General features: G+C 44.8%; 1 protein-coding gene across 1 annotated transcript in view; it reads right to left on the reverse strand.

Annotated features, from left to right (window-relative positions):
* The window catches only part of enox1 (ecto-NOX disulfide-thiol exchanger 1), a gene marked incomplete at its 3' end in the record, with an annotated part of 106,836 nt that overhangs the window by 30,433 nt on the left and 56,046 nt on the right, over positions 1-20,357 (reverse strand). Inside the window, 2 exon segments of the mRNA XM_031798455.1 lie at positions 1,791-1,961; positions 2,068-2,269. Coding sequence (XP_031654315.1) covers positions 1,791-1,961; positions 2,068-2,077 — 181 coding nt within the window.

The raw sequence follows: 20,357 nt of genomic DNA on the forward strand, positions 1-20,357 counted from the left end.
CATATTACAAAAGGTTTTCTCCAAACAACTCAGCTTTCCAGAGATAAATCTGTGTATTCAGTTGTTCAGGGTTTACACAACCTCAGCTTCCAAACCTCCCAGTGTGCTTATTTAATGAACTGCACAATGACACCTCAGCGCGCAGGTGAAGCTGCTTTATATAGGGACTGATCACTGAGAATCTTGATAAAAACCTAATGGACTTCATGAAACAAGTCGAAATGAAGTCCAAATAAAATGGTAGAGCACCTGTACATTTGGAGGAGCTTCACATTTATAGTATAAATCCATAACTGAAAATACTATACAAGTGAGATCAGTGTGGTTAAACGTTAACCGTAGACTCACCAGGGATCATGACAGAGGCCCAGACTATACGTTAGACATGTATAGTATTGCATACGTTTCATATAATAGTCCATAGAATAGAATAGATTAGTCCATAGAGTGGTTTCTTGTGTTATATACTTGAATAACATAAGAGGAGACTGTCAGTCTGTCTGTCTGTCTGTGTGTGTGTCTGTGTGTCTGTGTGTGTGTGTGTGTAGGCCAAAATGTCATCCAGTGCAAAGGACCCAAGGCATTTTTCCAACAAGAATCTATTAAGCAAAGTGTCCTAGAGAGAAGCTTAGCTAATCATCTAGAAGCTCAGTCAGGACTGATTTCCCAGACAGCTCAAAATGAAATGAACTCAAAATATACAATTCAAATGACAGAGCCTTCCATCTCAACCTCCATAAATATGCATGATCTGAAATCTGTTCATGAATTTTAATCAGCCGGATTTCCCTCTATCCTCGGTGACTACACTGTCATAATGGTAATTATAATAGGACACACACACACACACACACACACACACACACACACACACACACACACACACACACACACACACACACACACACACACACACACACACACACACACACACACACACACACACACCATTAGCGTCAGAGTAGAGACAGACATGGAGTCGGGCCATTAGAAGAGACCAGAGGTTTCAGTGTATTGTTCCTATCCTCAGTCAGCCACTCTGCAGGGAGGGAACAACGTCTAGATAATCACCTTGTTATCTAGCTGCTGATGGGGACACAACAATTACAACAGTCCTACAGTGGGCAAGTTGCTGAGGAATTGAGTACTGAATTTGGGAAATGTGATTATCGATGATGATTGTCAGAAGACAATGGTAATCTGTGGGATTTGACTTGTAATATATACCGAATCTTAGGTCATATCTTCTTCGGTCTTCTTTGTATAAATCTGAATATTGTATTATTATAAGAAAACAAAGGGGATTGTATGCACCTGAAAGATATCTTCTTTCTCAGCATACTTACCTCCTCAAACTATCCCCCAGCAAATAGACTAGAACACAGTTTAACATAGAATAACGACTCTGCTGCCCAGTAAAGGGATTGGCAGTGCTGGTTTGGTATAGCATGCTGCAGCCTGGATTCCTAGCCACAGGGATATACAGTATCTATCTATTCTAGTTCTATGGTAATCAATGACTGGCCTGCGCTGTGGGTGGAGCCGTGGAGGTGATGGAGGAGTAGGATGCCATCATAGGAATAATGGGACTCTTGAAGGAAGTGCAAAGTTCACCTGATGCCTTTACGATCTTCTCAAATGTTTCCAAACCTAGTTCATGGGGCACTCTTTCCTTCCTTATGGCCTCGACAATATTGAACAATTTGACTGAAGGATTTTTAAGCAGAGGAGAGGGGGATAAGGTGGGGGAGGGTGATAAGGGGTGAGAAGGAGGTCTGCCAATGTCTTACCTGAGACCAGTTGCTGCCCTCTGAGGCCCATGGGTACGATGCCCAGGTTGTTCATGGCGGTGGCCCAGGCTCCGTGGTCATTCACCACGTGGTCATGGACACTGAGGTGATGCTCCACCCCCAGGCTCCCCAGGCTCCCCAGGCTCCCCAGGCTCCCTACACCGTCTGCTGCTACAAGGGACAGGAGAAACAAGAATGTTAGAGGAGGAAGGAGAAGAGACCAGAGCTATAGTTAACATATTAGTGAAGGTGGAGTAGCCAGTATTATAGTACGCACCGCTGGTCATACCAGGTCCTCTGTGCTCCTCTCTCTGGCTTTACCTTCCAGAGCTCTCATCAGAACCACAGCTCCCTCAGGCTGCACACCAGACCACACCGGACCACACCGGACCAGGACAGGACAGGATGGAGGGATGAGGAGAAGAACAGTTGAATGGAGGGCTGAAGTACTCAGTTATAGATAGGATCCCATCTCCCCTCTGCTAAACCGGTGGGAAAGAAGAACAGAGCAGTTCTGCAACTTGAATCAGTGTTTTACAATCAAATCGTTGCAGATGCAGCTTTAGCACAATACAATCAGCAAGACATTGTACTGAAGTCCTATTTCCACCCATACAGACAAACATTCACACATGTACACAGAACTACGTCTTGTTCAATAGCAGCCCTCCCCTCTCTCTCGCTCTCTCTCTCTCGCTCTCTCTCCATCTCTCTTCCTCTTTCACTCTTTCCCGCTCATGCCTGCTCTCTCCCTGCCTCTCTCTCTTTCTCTCCCTCTCTCTCTCTCTCTCTCCCTCTCTCTCTCTCTCCATCTCTCTCTCTCCCTCTCTCTCTCTCTCTCTCAGTTTCCGTGACAACACATCTTCCTGCTTTCTGTCAAATGTCTTATGGGGTGAGTCAGTCATCTGACCATTAACCACTAACCCTCCCACCTAATTACACCGCAATCAGCAAGACAATGTTACTGTCATCCTATTTCCACCCATACAGACAAACATTCACACATGTACACAGAACTACATGTCTTGTTCAATAGCAGCCCCCCCTCTCTCTCCCTCTCTCTCACTCTCTCCCCCACTCCCTCCCACTCTTTCTCTCATCTCTCTCTCACTCTCTCCCCCACTCCCTCCCACTCTTTCTCTCCCTCTCTCTCACTCTCTCCCCCACTCCCTCCCACTCTTTCTCTCATCTCTCTCTCACTCTCTCCCCCACTCCCTCCCACTCTTTCTCTCATCTCTCTCTCACTCTCTCCCCCACTCCCTCCCACTCTTTCTCTCCCTCTCTCTCACTCTCTCCCCCACTCCCTCCCACTCTTTCTCTCATCTCTCTCTCACTCTCTCCCCCACTCCCTCCCACTCTTTCTCTCATCTCTCTCTCACTCTCTCCCCCACTCCCTCCCACTCTTTCTCTCATCTCTCTCTCCCTCTCTCTCTCTCTCTCTCTCCCCCACTCCCTCCCACTCTTTCTCTCATCTCTCTCTCCCTCTCTCTCTCTCTCTCCCCCACTCCCTCCCACTCTTTCTCTCATCTCTCTCTCCCTCTCTCTCTCTCTCTCCCCCACTCCCTCCCACTCTTTCTCTCATCTCTCTCTTTCGATCCCTTTCTCTGCCCTTTTTTCTCTCCAACTCTCTCTCTTTCTCTCTCTCTCTCCCGCTCTGTCAGACATACACACACAAATACCTCCAAACAAGACACAGCTGACCAGGCACTCAGTTGCCGTGACAACATGTCTTCCTGCATTCTGTCAAACTCCTTATGGGCTGACCTTTAACCCCTAACTCAATCAATGGTTGTTCTGAGAAAAGTCCCATTTCCCTGTGAAATGTGTCAGAATTCTGATCGATCCCTGAATGGCATAATGAGGTAATGTAGGAATGTGACACTGTACTGTAAGTCAATGAACACAGGACCCTATAGACGATTCTATTCAATTAAAATATCAACTGTTCATTTTTTGAGGAAAGGCTACCGGTATGGTGTATTCAATATGTGTTGTGAGAAAGCATGCATTTGCTCCAATTCCATATTTTACTTTTGTGTCATTGTGGTTTCTAGTTTCCTAAGGGACTGTAGTTAGCTGCAGTGTGATCTGTATTCCCGTCACGCCTCCTCCGTCGTCTCAGACCACCCCGCAGTAATCATCATTATTCAACTCTGACACCAGGAAATCAAGTCAGCCGCTACACCACCCAGCCGTAACTAAGATAGAATCATATTAATAGTTTTTCATTAACAACAGTTTTCCTTCCATTAAATAGCTCTGGGATATCTTCAGTTCTGGCCCATGTCTGAAACTTTTATTCCCACTTGGCTGATATACAGTTATCTTTAGAGTTACTTGTTGTATGTCAACCCATTCCTGTGTCTTTAGGCTGATAGGACCTGCCACTGTTGTCATCACAAACACATTATGAACACTGCGCTGCACTAGGAATAATAATGACACACAGAAACACACAGTGGACATTTTATTACAATCAGGCCAACAAGGGAGGTTGATGAATTTCAGGATTGCGAAAACAAGCCTCTTTGAGGACAGTCCCATACAATATCTTATAACAGTAGCTCCAGTCATGTTCAGTATGAGGACTATGTCATCGTTGTGACTCTGAGCTTTTAGAAGCATCATTCCACTCCAGAGCCTAACTACGCTGAACAGCTTTATACACAGACACCTCCATTTGGTATGCTGTTCCTATCCAAAGTCAATCATGTATCCAACGGGGCACAGTAGACAACATCTACTTTACTGTCAAACACAAACACTAGGCAATATTTTATCCTCCACTGTCTGTCCTTCGGCTCTCTCTCTCTCTCTCTCTCTCTCTCTCTCTCTCTCTCTCTCTCTCTCTCTCTCTCTCTCTCTCTCATTATTTGTCTATCTCTCCAGGTGGTACCAGCATGATGCTGAGTAGTGAGGTAATGTAGCATCACAAACATAAACATATACCTCTCCTCTCTCTTCCCCTCTCCCTCTCTGTTCCTGTTCTCTCTCTCCTCTCCGCCCTGTTTTCACTGCAGTTTGATTGAACAGCTTACCCCCCTGACAAGTGACAAGGCTGTTTCTCTTCCCCCCTTTCCATCATCCCCCTCTCTCTGTGTCAAATTTCTTCTTTGCTCCCTTTATTAATTCCCCCTTCTCTCAGCTAAACCTCTCCTCTCCCTCTCTGTACACTCCTCCACCTCCTCTCCTCTCCCTCTCTGTACACTCCTCCACCTCCTCTCCTCTCCCTCTCTGTACACTCCTCCACCTCCTCTTTCCATCCCAAATCCCTGTTATTTTTGTACACGCTCCCTCTCCCTCATTCCCTAACCCCTTCTCTCCCTCTGATCTCTCATCTTCCTCCTCTCCTCCTCTCTCTCCTTCCCTTCTCTCTCGTGGTCGTCCGTAGATACCCAGCCCCGCCGAGTATTTGCGCTCACTTTCACACAGCATTAAATATTCACAACAGAACACGTGTCCTCTTCAACATTCAGGAGCTCACTTGAAATCTCTGAATCTTTCACAAGCAGACGCAGCAACGCTCAGACCTAGAACCGCTGTGCATAGACACACACACACCAGACACACAACCACACACACTGAACACAAACATGGAGGACAGGGAAAAATGTTACAGGTCAACATTTCCAGGAGAGGGGTCGGCTCTGTTCCAAGCTCAATGTTGCATACTACATAGAATGAATCCATGTATTGGGCATGCATCCTAACTAGGACGCTAGTATGGATAGGAGGGATTAACCCTAGATGAATGTTAGTAACAGGACAGTGTGGTACAAATAAATGTAAGATCTTAATTTGGTTACCCTATTGCAGGAGAACAGGACACTTTAAACGTGAAAGGGGGAAACGGAGCGGTCTTCTGGTCAGACTCCGGAGACGGGCACATCGTGCACCACTCCCTAGCATTCTTCTCGCCAATGTCCAGTCTCTTGACAACAAGGTTGATGAAATCCGAGCAAGGGTAGCATTCCAGAGGGACATCAGAGACTGTAACGTTCTTTGCTTCACGGAAACATGGCTCACTGGAGAGACACTATCAGAGTCGGTGCAGCCAACTGGTTTCTCCACGCATCGCGCAGACAGAAACAAACATCTTTCTGGTAAGAAGAGGGGCGGGGGCGTATGCTTCATGGTTAACGTGACGTGGTGTGATCATAACAACATACAGGTACTCAAGTCCTTCTGTTCACCTGATTTAGAATTCCTTTCCTCACAATCAAATGTCGACCGCATTATCTACCAAGGGAATTCTCTTCGATTATAATCACAGCCGTATATATTCCCCCCCAAGCAGACACATCGATGGCTCTGAACAAAATTTATTTGACTCTTTGCAAACTGGAATCCATTTATCCGGAGGCTGCATTCATTGTAGCTGGGGATTTTAACAAGGCTAATCTGAAAACAAGACTCCCTAAATTTTATCAGCATATCGATTGCGCAACCAGGGCTGGAAAAACCTTGGATCACTGCTATTCTAACTTCCGCAATGCATATAAGGCCCTGCCCTGCCCTCCTTTCGGAAAAGCTGACCACGACTCCATTTTGTTGATCCCTGCCTACAGACAGAAACTAAAACAAGAAGCTCCCGCGCTGAGGTCTGTTCAACGCTGGTCCGACCAATCTGATTCCACACTCCAAGACTGCTTCCATCACGTGGACTGGGATATGTTTCGTATTGCGTCAGACAACAGCATTGATGAATACGCTGATTCGGTGAGCGAGTTCATTAGAACGTGCGTTGAAGATGTCGTTCCCATAGCAACGATTAAAACATTCCCAAACCAGAAACCGTGGATTGATGGCAGCATTCGCGTGAAACTGAAAGCCCGAACCACTGCTTTTAATCAGGGCAAGGTGACCGGAAACATGACCGAATACAAACAGTGTAACTATTCCCTCCGCAAGGCAATCATACAAGCTAAACGTCAGTATAGAGACAAAGTAGAATCCCAATTCAACGGCTCAGACACAAGAGGTATGTGGCAGGGTCTACAGTCAATCACGGATTACAAAAAGAAAACCAGCCCCGTCACGGACCAGGATGTCTTGCTCCCAGGCAGACTAAATAACTTTTTTGCCCGCTTTGAGGACAATACAGTGCCACTGACACGGCCCACAACTAAAACATGCAGACTCTCCTTCACTGCAGCCGACGTGAGGAAAACATTTAAACGTGTCAACCCTCGCAAGGCTGCAGGCCCAGACGGCATCCCCAGCCGCACCCTCAGAGCATGCGCAGACCAGCTGGCTGGTGTGTTTACGGACATATTCAATCAATCCCTATCCCAGTCTGTTGTTCCCACATGCTTCAAGAGGGCCACCATTGTTCCTGTTCCCAAGAAAGCTAAGGTAACTGAGCTAAACGACTACCGCCCCGTAGCACTCACTTCCGTCATCATGAAGTGCTTTGAGAGACTAGTCAAGGACCATATCACCTCCACCCTACCTGACACCCTAGACCCACTCTAATTTGCTTACCGCCCAAATAGGTCCACAGACGATGCAATCTCAACCACACTGCACTCTACCCTAAACCATCTGGACAAGAGGAATACCTATGTGAGAATGCTGTTCATCGACTACAGCTCGGCATTTAACATCATAGTGCCCTCCAAGCTCGTCATCAAGCTCGAGACCCTGGGTCTCGACCCCGCCCTGTGCAACTGGGTACTGGACTTCCTGACGGGCCGCCCCCAGGTGGTGAGGGTAGGCAAGAACATTTCCACCCCGCTTATCCTCAACACTGGGGCCCCACAAGGGTGCGTTCTGAGCCCTCTCCTGTACTCCCTGTTCACCCACAACTGTGTGGCCACGCACGCCTCCAACTCAATCATCAAGTTTGCGGACGACACAACAGTGGTAGGCTTGATTACCAACAACGACGAGACGGCCTACAGGGAGGAGGTGAGGGCCCTCGGAGTGTGGTGTCAGGAAAATAACCTCACACTCAACGTCAACAAAACTAAGGAGATGATTGTGGACTTCAGGAAACAGCAGAGGGAACACCCCCTTATCCACATCGATGGAATAGTAGTGGAGAGGGTAGTAAGTTTTAAGTTCCTCGACGTACACATCACAGACAAACTGAATTGGTCCACCCACACAGACAGCATCGTGAAGAAGGCGCAGCAGCGCCTTTTCAACCTCAGGAGGATGAAGAAATTCGGTTTGTCACCAAAAGCACTCACAAACCTCTACAGATGCACAATCGAGAGCATCCTGTCGGGCTGTATCACCGCCTGGTACGGCAACTGCTCCGCCCACAACCGTAAGGCTCTCCAGAGGGTAGTGAGGTCTGCACAACACATCACCGGGGGCAAACTCCCTGCCCTCCAGGACACCTACACCACCCGATGTCACAGGAAGGCCATAAAGATCATCAAGGACAACAACCACCCGAGCCACTGCCTGTTCACCCCGCTATCATCCAGAAGGCAAGGTCAGTACAGGTGCATCAAAGCTGGGACCGAGAGACTGAAAAACAGCTTCTATCTCAAGGCCATCAGACTGTTAAACAGCCACCACTAACATTGAGTGGCTGCTGCCAACACACTGACTCAACTCCAGCCACTTTAATAATGGGAATTGATGGGAAATTATGTAAAATATATCACTAGCCACTTCAAACAATGCTACCTAATATAATGTTTACATACCCTACATTATTCATCTCATATGTATATGTACAGTGCCTTGCGAAAGTATTCGGCCCCCTTGAACTTTGCGACCTTTTGCCACATTTCAGGCTTCAAACATAAAGATATAAAACTGTATTTTTTGTGAAGAATCAACAACAAGTGGGACACAATCATGAAGTTGAACGACATTTATTGGATATTTCAAACTTTTTTAACAAATCAAAAACTGAAAAATTGGGCGTGCAAAATTATTCAGCCCCTTTACTTTCAGTGCAGCAAACTCTCTCCAGAAGTTCACTGAGGATCTCTGAATGATCCAATGTTGACCTAAATGACTAATGATGATAAATACAATCCACCTGTGTGTAATCAAGTCTCCGTATAAATGCAGCTGCACTGTGATAGTCTCAGAGGTCCGTTAAAAGCGCAGAGAGCATCATGAAGGACAAGGAACACACCAGGCAGGTCCGAGATACTGTTGTGGAGAAGTTTAAAGCCGGATTTGGATACAAAAAGATTTCCCAAGCTTTAAACATCCCAAGGAGCACTGTGCAAGCGATAATAATATACCAAAACCTTCAGCTCATACAAGGAGAAGACTGATCAGAGATGCAGCCAAGAGGCCCATGATCACTCTGGATGAACTGCAGAGATCTACAGCTGAGGTGGGAGACTCTGTCCATAGGACAACAATCAGTCGTATATTGCACAAATCTGGCCTTTATGGAAGAGTGGCAAGAAGAAAGCCATTTCTTAAAGATATCCATAAAAAGTGACGTTTAAAGTTTGCCACAAGCCACCTGGGAGACACACCAAACATGTGGAAGAAGGTGCTCTGGTCAGATGAAACCAAAATTGAACTTTTTGGCAACAATGCAAAACGTTATGTTTGGCGTAAAAGCAACACAGCGCATCACCCTGAATCAAATCATCAAATCAAATTTATTTATATAGCCCTTCGTACATCAGCTGATATCTCAAAGTGCTGTACAGAAACCCAGCCTAAAACCCCAAACAGCAAGCAATGCAGGTGTAGAAGCACGGTGGCTAGGAAAAACTCCCTAGAAAGGCCAATACCTAGGAAGAAACCTAGAGAGGAACCAGGCTATGTGGGGTGGCCAGTCCTCTTCTGGCTGTGCCGGGTGGAGATTATAACAGAACATGGCCAAGATGTTCAAATGTTCATAAATGACCAGCATGGTCGAATAATAATAAGGCAGAACAGTTGAAACTGGAGCAGCAGCACAGTCAGGTGGAAGTTGAAACTGGAGCAGCAGCATGGCCAGGTGGACTGGGGACAGCAAGGAGTCATCATGTCAGGTAGTCCTGGGGCATGGTCCTAGGGCTCAGGTCAGTTGAAACTGGAACAGCAGCATGGCCAGGTGGACTGGGGTCAGCAAGGAGTCATCATGTCAGGTAGTGTTCAGACTTTATTTTCCCTTAAGAAAAATGTATCAGCGCCTACAAAAATGTCTATTAATTAGAATCTACATAATAATTCACATTTTCTGTTGCTGCAGGATTATATTCCTGCTGTAGCAAACTGGCTCAAATTAAGATCCTACATCTGTAGCCCTGAATGGGAGAGAAGATCTCAATGTGCTCCACATATGTGTCCGGTGCATATCAATACCAAATGTTACGCAGGATGTCTGCATTAAGAATAAAATAACATTCAGAAACCAACATTAGAGTTATAAGCTTCTCACTTGTTTCAAATAGATTTGATTCCACAGAAGTCAGAGGTTCCCATATGTGCCCTGCTAAATTCTCCAGTGATTCCATATGTCAGGGAAGATTCCAAACATCCCTTTGCTATCTTTGGCAGTTTGTCAAAAATGTCGGAGAAAAGGGTTCTTAACCATCGACTTCAACATTTGAACATTTTTCATTTACATTGACACATTTCTTGGAGAAAAAATCTCACTCCCCACTGCAACACACACAAAATATCTCACACCCCACTGCAACACAGATATCTCACTCCCCACTGCAACACACACAAAATATCTCACACCCCACTGCAACACAGATATCTCACACCCCACTGCAACACACACAAAATATCTCACACCCCACTGCAACACAGATATCTCACACCCCACTGCAACACAGATATCTCACACCCCACTGCTACACAGATATCTCACTCCCCACTGCAACACAGATATCTCACTCCCCACTGCAACACAGATATCTCACACCCCACTGCAACACAGATTTCTCACACCCCACTGCAACACAGATATCTCACAACCCACTGCAACACAGAGATCTGATATAAGAGTGTGTATATGGGAGATATCTGATATAAGAGTGTGTATTTAGGAGAGATCTGATATAAGAGTGTGTATATGGGAGATATCTGATATAAGAGTGTGTATATAGGAGAGATCTGATTTAAGAGTGTGTATATGGGAGATATCTGATATAAGAGTGTGTATTTAGGAGAGATCTGAAATAAGAGTGTGTATATGGGAGAGATCTGATATAAGAGTGTGTATTTAGGATAGATCTGATATAAGAGTGTGTACACATATGATATAAGAGTGTGTATATGGGAGAGATCTGATATAAGAGTGTGTATTTAGGAGAGATCTGATATAAGAGTGTGTATATGGGAGAGATCTGATATAAGAGTGTGTACACACTCTTATACCAGATCTCTCCTAAATACACACTCTTATATCAGCTCTCTCCCATATACACACTCTTATTTCAGATCTCTCCTAAATACACACTCTTATATCAGATCTCTCCTAAATACACACGCTTATATCAGATCTCTCCCATATACACACTCTTATATCAGATCTCTCCTATATATACACTCTTATATCAGATCTCTCCTATATACACACTCTTATATCAGATCTCTCCTAAATACACTCTTATATCAGATCTCTCCCATATACACACTCTTATATCAGATCTATCCTAAATACACACTCTTATATCAGATCTCTCCCATATACACACTCTTATTTTAGATCTCTCCTAAATACACACTCTTATATCAGATCTCTCCCATATACACACTCTTAAATCAGATCTCTCCCATATACACACTCTTATATCAGATCTCTCCTAAATACACACTCTTATATCAGATCTCTCACATATAAACACTCTTATATCAGATCTCTCCCATATACACACTCTTATATCAGATCTCTCCCATATACACACTCTTATATCAGATCTCTCCTAAATACACACTCTTATATCAGATCTCTCCCATATACACACTCTGATATCAGATCTCTCCTAAATGCACACTCGTATATCAGATCTCTCCCATATACACACTCTTATATCAGATCTCTCCTATATACACACTCTTATATCAGATCTCTCCCATATACACACTCTTATACAGACCTCTCCCATATACACACTCTTATATCAGATCTCTCCCATATACACACACTTATATCAGATCTCTCCTAAATACACACTCTTATATCAGATCTCTCCCATACACACACTCTTATATCAGATCTCTCCTATATACGCACTCTTATATCAGATCTCTCCTAAATACACACTCTTATATCAGATCTCTCCTATATACACACTCTTATATCAGATCTCTCCCATATATACACTCTTATATCAGATCTCTCCCATATACACACTCTTACATCAGATCTCTCCTATATACACACTCTTATATCAGATCTCTCCCATAAACACACTCTTATATCAGATCTCTCCCATATACACACTCTTACATCAGATCTGTCCTATATACAAACTTTATATTAGCTCACATGAACTCTCAGCTCAGAAGTCTACATAATACATTGTGCAGTAAAGTAACTCTCTGTTAGGTTAGTTCATAGGTAGCAGGTAGCCTAGTGGTTAAAAGCCAGTAATAGAAAGGTTGCTTGTTCGAATCCCCAAGCCAACTAGGTGAAAAATCTGCCAATGTGCCATTGATCAAGGCACTTAAACCTTATTGCTCCTGTAAATCGCTCTGGATAAGAGTGTCTGCTAAATGACTAAAATGTCAACGTATAAAGCCACGCTAGGAAAGCTGCTGCTCTACATTCAAACAGACCTTTCTACACAAAAAAAATTGTATTCAAACAAAAAGCCCTACTATATTGACTTACTTGTCTTCTATAGGAAACTCTTTTAGGACTGACAGTCCTCCCTTTAGCAGTTGGGACATCAATCACTGCTCACAGCAAATGACCTCTAATAAAGACTTTAGAAAAGCACCATTAACCATAACGATAGAGAAAAAGAGAGAGAGCAGAGAGCAAAGAAAGAGAGAGGCGGAGAGAGAGAGAGAGAGAGAGAGAGAGAGCAGAGAGCAGAGAGAGAGAGAGAGAGAGAGAGAGAGCAGAGAGCAGAGAGAGAGAGAGAGAGAGAGAGAGCAGAGAGCAGAGAGAGAGAGAGAGAGAGAGAGAGAGAGAGAGAGAGAGAGAGAGAGAGCAGAGAGCAGAGAGAGAGAGAGAGAGAGAGAGAGAGCAGAGGGCAGAAAAAGAGAGAGGCAGAGAGAGAGAGAGAGCAGAGAGCAGAAAAAGAGAGAGAGGGAGTAGAGAGCAGAAAAATAAAGAGAGAGAGCAGAGAGAGAGAGATCATAGAGAGAGAGAGAGAGAGAGAGAGATCATAGAGAGAGCAGGACAGAGAGAGAGAGAGAGAGAGAGAGAGAGAGATCATAGAGAGAGAGAGAGAGAGAGAGAGAGAGAGAGAGAGAGAGAGAGATCATAGAGAGAGAGAGATCATAGAGAGAGAGAGAGAGAGAGATCATAGAGAGAGCACTCTGTGGAGGATGGTCACAGAAGCAAAGCCAAGCTTAATTTAATCCCATTGAAACCATCAGTTGAGCTTTGTGAGGAAAGATTGTATAAATCGATGGGCCTATATCAACACTATATGATTCAATATACACTGAACAAAAATATGAACGTAACATGCAACGATTTCAACCATTTTAGTTACAGTTACAGTTCATAAGGAATTCAATCAATGTAAATAAATTCATTAGGCCCTAGTCTATAGGTTTCACATGACAGACATGCAGATATGCATCTGTTGGTCACATATACCTTTAAAAAAAACTAGGGGCGTGGATCAGAAAACCAGTCAGCCTCTGGTGTGACCACCATTTGGCTCATGCAGCACAACACATCTCCTCCACATAGAGTTGATCAGGCTGTTGATTGTGGCCAGTGGAATGTTTCCCCTCTCCTCTTCAATGGCTGTGTGAAATTGCTGGATATCGGCGGGAACTGGAACATGCTGTTGTACACGTATGATTACAATTCAAAGAAGATGTGATTACATAGTATATAGAACATAGGCTAGATGCAATACATCTATGGGTGAGAACTATGAGCCCTTTCTCCTGTAATGTGTTTGTGTTGGCTGTAGGCTGTGTTATGTTGCCTAAGCACCATTATTAGTTGATCAGGTTACTGATAATTATCCCTGTCTATCATTAGCTCTAAAACAGAGCAGCATCAGCCTCTCATAGAAACACTACTCTGCACAACAACCCGCAATTAACACCTGCTACTGGGGTCAGAGAGAGAGAGAGAGAGAGAGAGAGCAGGACAGAGAGAGAGAGCGAGATAGAGAGAGAGAGAGTGCGAGAGAGAGAGCAGGACAGAGAGAGAGAGAGCAGGACAGAGAGAGAGAGAGCAGAAAGAGAGAGAGCAGGACAGAGAGAGAGCAGGACAGAGAGAGCAGAAAGAGAGAGAAGCTGCGAGAGAGAGAGGCAGAGAGAGAGAGAGAGAGAGAGGAAAAACAGTCTCTCATAGAAACAGTATGCTACATAACAACCAGCAATTATTAACACCTGCTAATGGGGTCAGAGAGAGAACGCACAGAAACACTATGTGTTTTAACAACCATACGAGGTGACAGCTATATTACAGGCCATACTGTTTCTGTCTCAATCTCCCCATAGAAACAACAGTGACAGCACCATCAACAAAAAACAGAAGGGATTTGTTGCAGCTGTCGAAGGCTGGGTCTGTACTATGTCAATGGTAGGTTACGGGGGGATTCTTTGGGGAGATTGACCTACTGACCTACTGAGATTGACCTACCTCTTGGCCACAGCATAGTAGACTATATGATTACAGACATTGACCCTTTCTCTCCCAGCTCATCCACTGTCAAGCCACTAACACCTCTGTCTGATCACAGCCAAATGACGTTGTTCCTCCAAAGAACAGACATGGAAACAACTACACATTCACAGCCCAGTAAGCTGTACAACCTCAGAAATTCATACAGATGGGCCCAAAACAGCACAGAAGAATATCAGAAAACAACAAGTAACCAAAAAATCCAAACACACATTCGATATCTTTCTGGATACCACAAACTCTCACAGAAGGCATCAATTTAGAGTAGCAGTAAAAAACCTTAACAATATATTCAGACAAATGGCAAAAGAAGCACAACTGAAATTGATAAAAAAAAATATATAAAATAAAATGACCACAAACTGGTTAGATACAGATTGTAAAATTATCAGGAAAAAACATTATCAAACTAAAAGCACAGAGACCCAAATAATGGAGAATTACATCTTCATTACTGTGAGAATTTAAAACTCTATCAACTGACACTATTTGAGGAATCCATAAACACAAACAACTTCTGGCAAAATTAGAAAAGAATAAAAAGAGAAACTAGCCATACAATGGTGTAAAATGTAAAATGGCGCCGGAAAAAACTGCGGGGTTGGGCTATTATGTGGGATTTTTATTTTGTACATAATGTTTCTGCAACCGTATCTTACGGCAGAAAAGAGCTTCTGGATATCAGGACCGAGATCACTCACCTCGGATTAGACTAAGAGCTTCTAGATATCAGGACTGAGATCACTCACCTCGGATTAGACTAAGAGCTTCTAGATATCAGGACCGAGATCACTCACCTCGGATTAGACTAAGAGCTTCTAGATATCAGGACCGAGATCACTCACCTCGGATTAGACTAAGAGCTTCTGGATATCAGGACAGAGATCACTCACCTCGGATTAGACTAAGAGCTTCTAGATATCAGGACAGAGATCACTCACCTCGGATTAGACTAAGAGCTTCTAGATATCAGGACCGAGATCACTCACCTCGGATTAGACTAAGAGCTTCTGGATATCAGGACAGAGATCACTCACCTCGGATTAGACTAAGAGCTTCTGGATATCAGGACAGAGATCACTCACCTCGGATTAGACTAAGAGCTTCTGGATATCAGGACAGAGATCACTCACCTCGGATTACACAAATACTTTTTCAACAACAAGCAAGACTCACATGATATTCTCCAAACACCCGACAGGGCCAACATCCCCGTTATTTGCAAGAGGAAGTGATGCAGGTACAGAGGACGAAGAGCCGGATGCCTCGTCAGGACCCGCAGAAGGTGAGTAGGAAAGCTGCCGTTACCATCAATATTACTCGCCAATATGCAATCACTGGACAATAAATTAGACGAGGTACGATCACAAATATCCTACCAACGGGATATCAAAAACTGTAATATCCTATGTTTAACGGAATCGTGGCTGAATGACGACACGGATATTCAGCTAGCGGGATATACGCTGCACCGGCAGGATAGAACAGCACACTCCGGTAAGACGAGGGGGGGCGGTCTGTGCATATTTGTAAACAACAGCTGGTGCACGAAATCTGAGGAAGTCTCTAGATTTTGCTCGTCTGAAGTATATTGTGATAAACTGCAGGCTACACTACTTGCCTAGAGAGTTCTCAACTATACTTTTCGTGGATGTTTATTTACAACCACAGACCGATGCTGGCACTAAGACCTCACTCAGTCAGCTGTAAGGAAATAAGCAAACAGGAAACCACTCACCCAGAGGCAGCGCTCCTAGTGTCGGGAGACTTTAATGCAGGGAAACTTAAATCAGTTCTAACAAATCTCTATCAACATGTTAAATGTGCAACCAGAGGGGGAAAAAATTCTAGATCACCTGTACTCCACACACAGAGACGTGTACAAAGCTCTCCCTCGTCCTCCATTCGGTAAATCCGTCCACAACTCGATCCTCCTGATTCCTGCTTACAAGCAAAAATTTAAGCAGGAAGCACCAGTGACTCGGTCTATAAAAAAGTGGTAAGATGAAGCAGACGCTAAACTAAAAGACTGTTTTGCAATCACAGACTGGAACATGTCCTGGGATTCTTCCGATGACATTGAAGAATACACCACATCAGTCACTGGCTTTATCAATAAGTGCATTGAGGACGTCGTCCTCACAGTGACTGTACGTACATACCACAACCAGAAGCCATGGGTTACAGGCAACATTCGCACTGAGCTAAAGGGTAGAGCTGCCGCTTTCAAGGTGCGGGACTCTAACCCGGAAGCTTAAAAGAAATCCTGCTGTGCCATACGACGAACCATCAAACAGGCAAAGCGTCAGTACAGGGCTAAGATTGAATCATACCACACCGGCTTCGACGAGCTATTACAGAACTGTTACAGACTACAAAGGCCCTAAAATTTGTCAAAGACCCCAGCCACCCCAGTCATAGACAGTTCTCTCTACTACCGCACAGCCGCAAGCTGCCCAGTGACACGAGCCTACCAGACGAGCTAAATCACTTCTATGCTCGCTTCGAGGTAAGCAACACTGAGGCTTGCATAAGAGCATCAGCTGTTCCGGACGACTGTGTGATCACGCTCTCCGTAGCCGACGTGAGAAAGACCTTTAAACAGGTCAACATACGCAAGGCGGCGGGGCCAGATGGATTACCAGGATGTGTGCTCCGGGCATGTGCTGACCAGCTGGCAGGTGTCTTCACTGACATTTTCAACATGTCTCTGATTGAGTCTGTAATACCAACATGTTTCAAGCAGACCACCATAGTCCCTGTGCCCAAGAACACAAAGGCAACCTGCCTAAATGACTACAGACCTGTATCACTCACGTCTGTAGCCATGAAGTGCTTTGAAAGCTGGTAATGGCTCACATCAACACCATTATCCCAAAACCCTAGACCCACTCTAATTTGCATACGGATCCACGGATGATGCCCAAACGGATCCACGGATGATGCAATCTCTATTGCACTCCACACTGCCCTTTCCCACCTGGACAAAATGAACACCTATGTGAGGATGCTATTCAATGATTACAGCTCAGCGTTCAACACCATAGTACCCTCAAAGCTCATCACTAAGCTAAGGAACCTGGGACCAAACAACACTGGAGGTCCCCAGGGGTGCGTGCTTTGTCCCCTCCTGTACTCCCTGTTCACCCACGACTGCATGGCCAGGCACAACTCCAACACCATCATTAAGTTTGCAGACAACACAACAGTGGTAGGCCTGATCACCGACAACGACGAGACAACCTATAGGGAGGAGGTCAGAGACCTGGCCGGGTGGTGCCAGAATAACAACCTATCCCTCAACGTAACCAAGACTAAGGAGATGATTGTGGACTACAGGAAAAGGAGCACCGAGCACGCCCCCAATCTCATCGACGGGGCTGTAGTGGAGCAGGGTGAGAGCTTCAAGTTCCTTGGTGTCCACATCAACAACAAACTAGAATGGTCCAAACACACCAAGACAGTCGTGAAGAGGGCACGACAAAGCCTTTTCCCCCTCAGGAAACTAAAAAGATTTGGCATGGGTCTTGAGATCCTCAAAAGGTTCTACACCTGCAACATCGAGAGCATCCTGACCGGTTGCATCACTGCCTGGTACGGCACTTGCTTGGCCTTCGACCACAAGGCACTTCAGAGGGTAGTGCGTACGGCCCAGTACATCAATGGGGCAAAGCTGCCTGCCATCCAGGACCTCTACACCAGGCTGTGTCAGAGGAAGGCCCTAAAAATGGTTTGTTTTATTTCTTTACTTACCTACACACACACACACACACACGCACACGCGCGCACGCACGCACACACGCACACACACACATGCACACACGCACACGCACACATGCACACACGCACACACACACACACACACCTTTTTCCACACTATTGGTTTTGAGCCTGTAAGTAAGCATTTCACTGTATTCGGCGCACGTGACAAATATACTTTGATTTGATTCGTTGACATATCGACAACCCATTTTAAAACCTCTACAACCCTGTTCAAACTGATGCAAACAGAGAACAATGCAAAATTCAAGATAATTTTTTTCATTTTCCATTTGTTTTTTCTTTGTCTTACACACCTGGTTTTAATCTCCAATTACTTGTTCATTATTTAACCCTCTGTTCCCCCATGTTTGTTTGTGAGTAATTGTTTGTATGTATACGGTCCATTATGTGGGCTCGCTTTATTGTATTTGTCTATTTTTGAGTAAATTACGTTTATTTACTCATATCTGCTGTCCTGAGCCTGACTCCTCTATACAAGCTACACACAGACCTCATTACATATTTACACCCTACCAAAATGTACACTTGCTTTATCGACTTCTAAAAAGCATTTAATTCTATTTGGCATACAGGGCTGTTTTACAAACTTATTGAAAGTGGTTTAGGGTGGTTAAACACATTACATAATTAAATCAATGTATACTGGCAATACGTGCAGCATCAAAATTGGCAAGAAAATTATTTAACCGGGGCGGGGCCTTCACCAGGGTTGCAATCTGAGCCCTGCCCTCTTCAATATTTACATCAACGAACTGGCCACTATTCTAGAAAAATCCTCAGCCCCTAGTGTTAGTTTCCACAATTTGGAGGTTAAATGCCTGCTCTTCGCAGATGTCACCCACAGCACATGGCCTACAGCAGAGCCTGGACCTGCTAGAGCAGTACTGCCAGACCTGGGCCCTGCCAGTAATCCCCAAAAATACAAAAATAATGATTTTCCAGAGATGCATCCAGATCTCAGGCAATTAGACCAAAGTTCTCAATTGGTACAAAATATACAGAGTACTGCACACACTACAATTACTTAGGTTTACAAATAAGCTCAGCTGGAGACCTAAATGAGGCAGTGAATGAACTGAGAGAGAAAGCACACAGGGCATACAGCATTAAGAAACTAATTCAAGTTGAAATACCTATTCAAATTTGGCTAAAACTAATTGAATGAGTCATTGAACCAATTACACTTTATGGCAGCCAGCTGTGGGGTCCACTTTTACAACAAGATTTCACCCAGTGGGACAAACACCCCATTGAAACCCCACATGTTCTGTAAGATTATCCTACATGTCCAGAGGAAAACTACAAACAACACATGCAGGGCAGAATTAGGCCCATAACCACTAATAATAAAAACTCAAAAAATAGCAAAACTTCACTGTTGACGTTGAGACTGGACAGAGGAACTCTGCCTAGAGGGCCAGCATCCCGGAGTCGCCTCTTCACTGTTGATGTTGAGACTGGACAGAGGAACTCTGCCTAGAGGGCCAGCATCCCGGAGTCGCCTCTTCACTGTTGACGTTGAGACTGGACAGAGGAGCTCTGCCTAGAGAGCCAGCATCCCGGAGTCGCCTCTTCAGTGTTGACGCTGAGACTGGACAGAGGAACTCTGCCTAGAGGGCCAGCATCCCGGAGTCGCCTCTTCACTGTTGACATTGAGACTGGACAGAGGAGCTCTGCCTAGAGGGCCAGCATCCCGGAGTCGCCTCTTCACTGTTGACGTTGAGACTGGACAGAGGAACTTTCACTGCTATGCGGATGACACACAGCTGTACATTTCAATGAAACATGGTGAAGCCCCAAAATTGCCCTCGCTAGAAGCATGTGTTTCAGACATAAGGAAGTGGATGGCTGCAAACTTTCTACTATTAAACTCGGACAAAACAGAGATGCTTGTTCTAGGTCACAAGAAACAAAGAGATCTTCTGTTGAATCTGACAATTAATCTTAATGGTTGTACAGTCGTCTCAAATAAAACTGTGAAGGACCTCGGCGTTACTCTGGACCCTGATCTCTCTTTTGAAGAACATATCAAG

This window comes from Oncorhynchus kisutch, linkage group LG2 (genome assembly GCF_002021735.2).
Source record: "Oncorhynchus kisutch isolate 150728-3 linkage group LG2, Okis_V2, whole genome shotgun sequence".
Taxonomy (NCBI): Eukaryota; Metazoa; Chordata; class Actinopteri; order Salmoniformes; family Salmonidae; genus Oncorhynchus; species Oncorhynchus kisutch.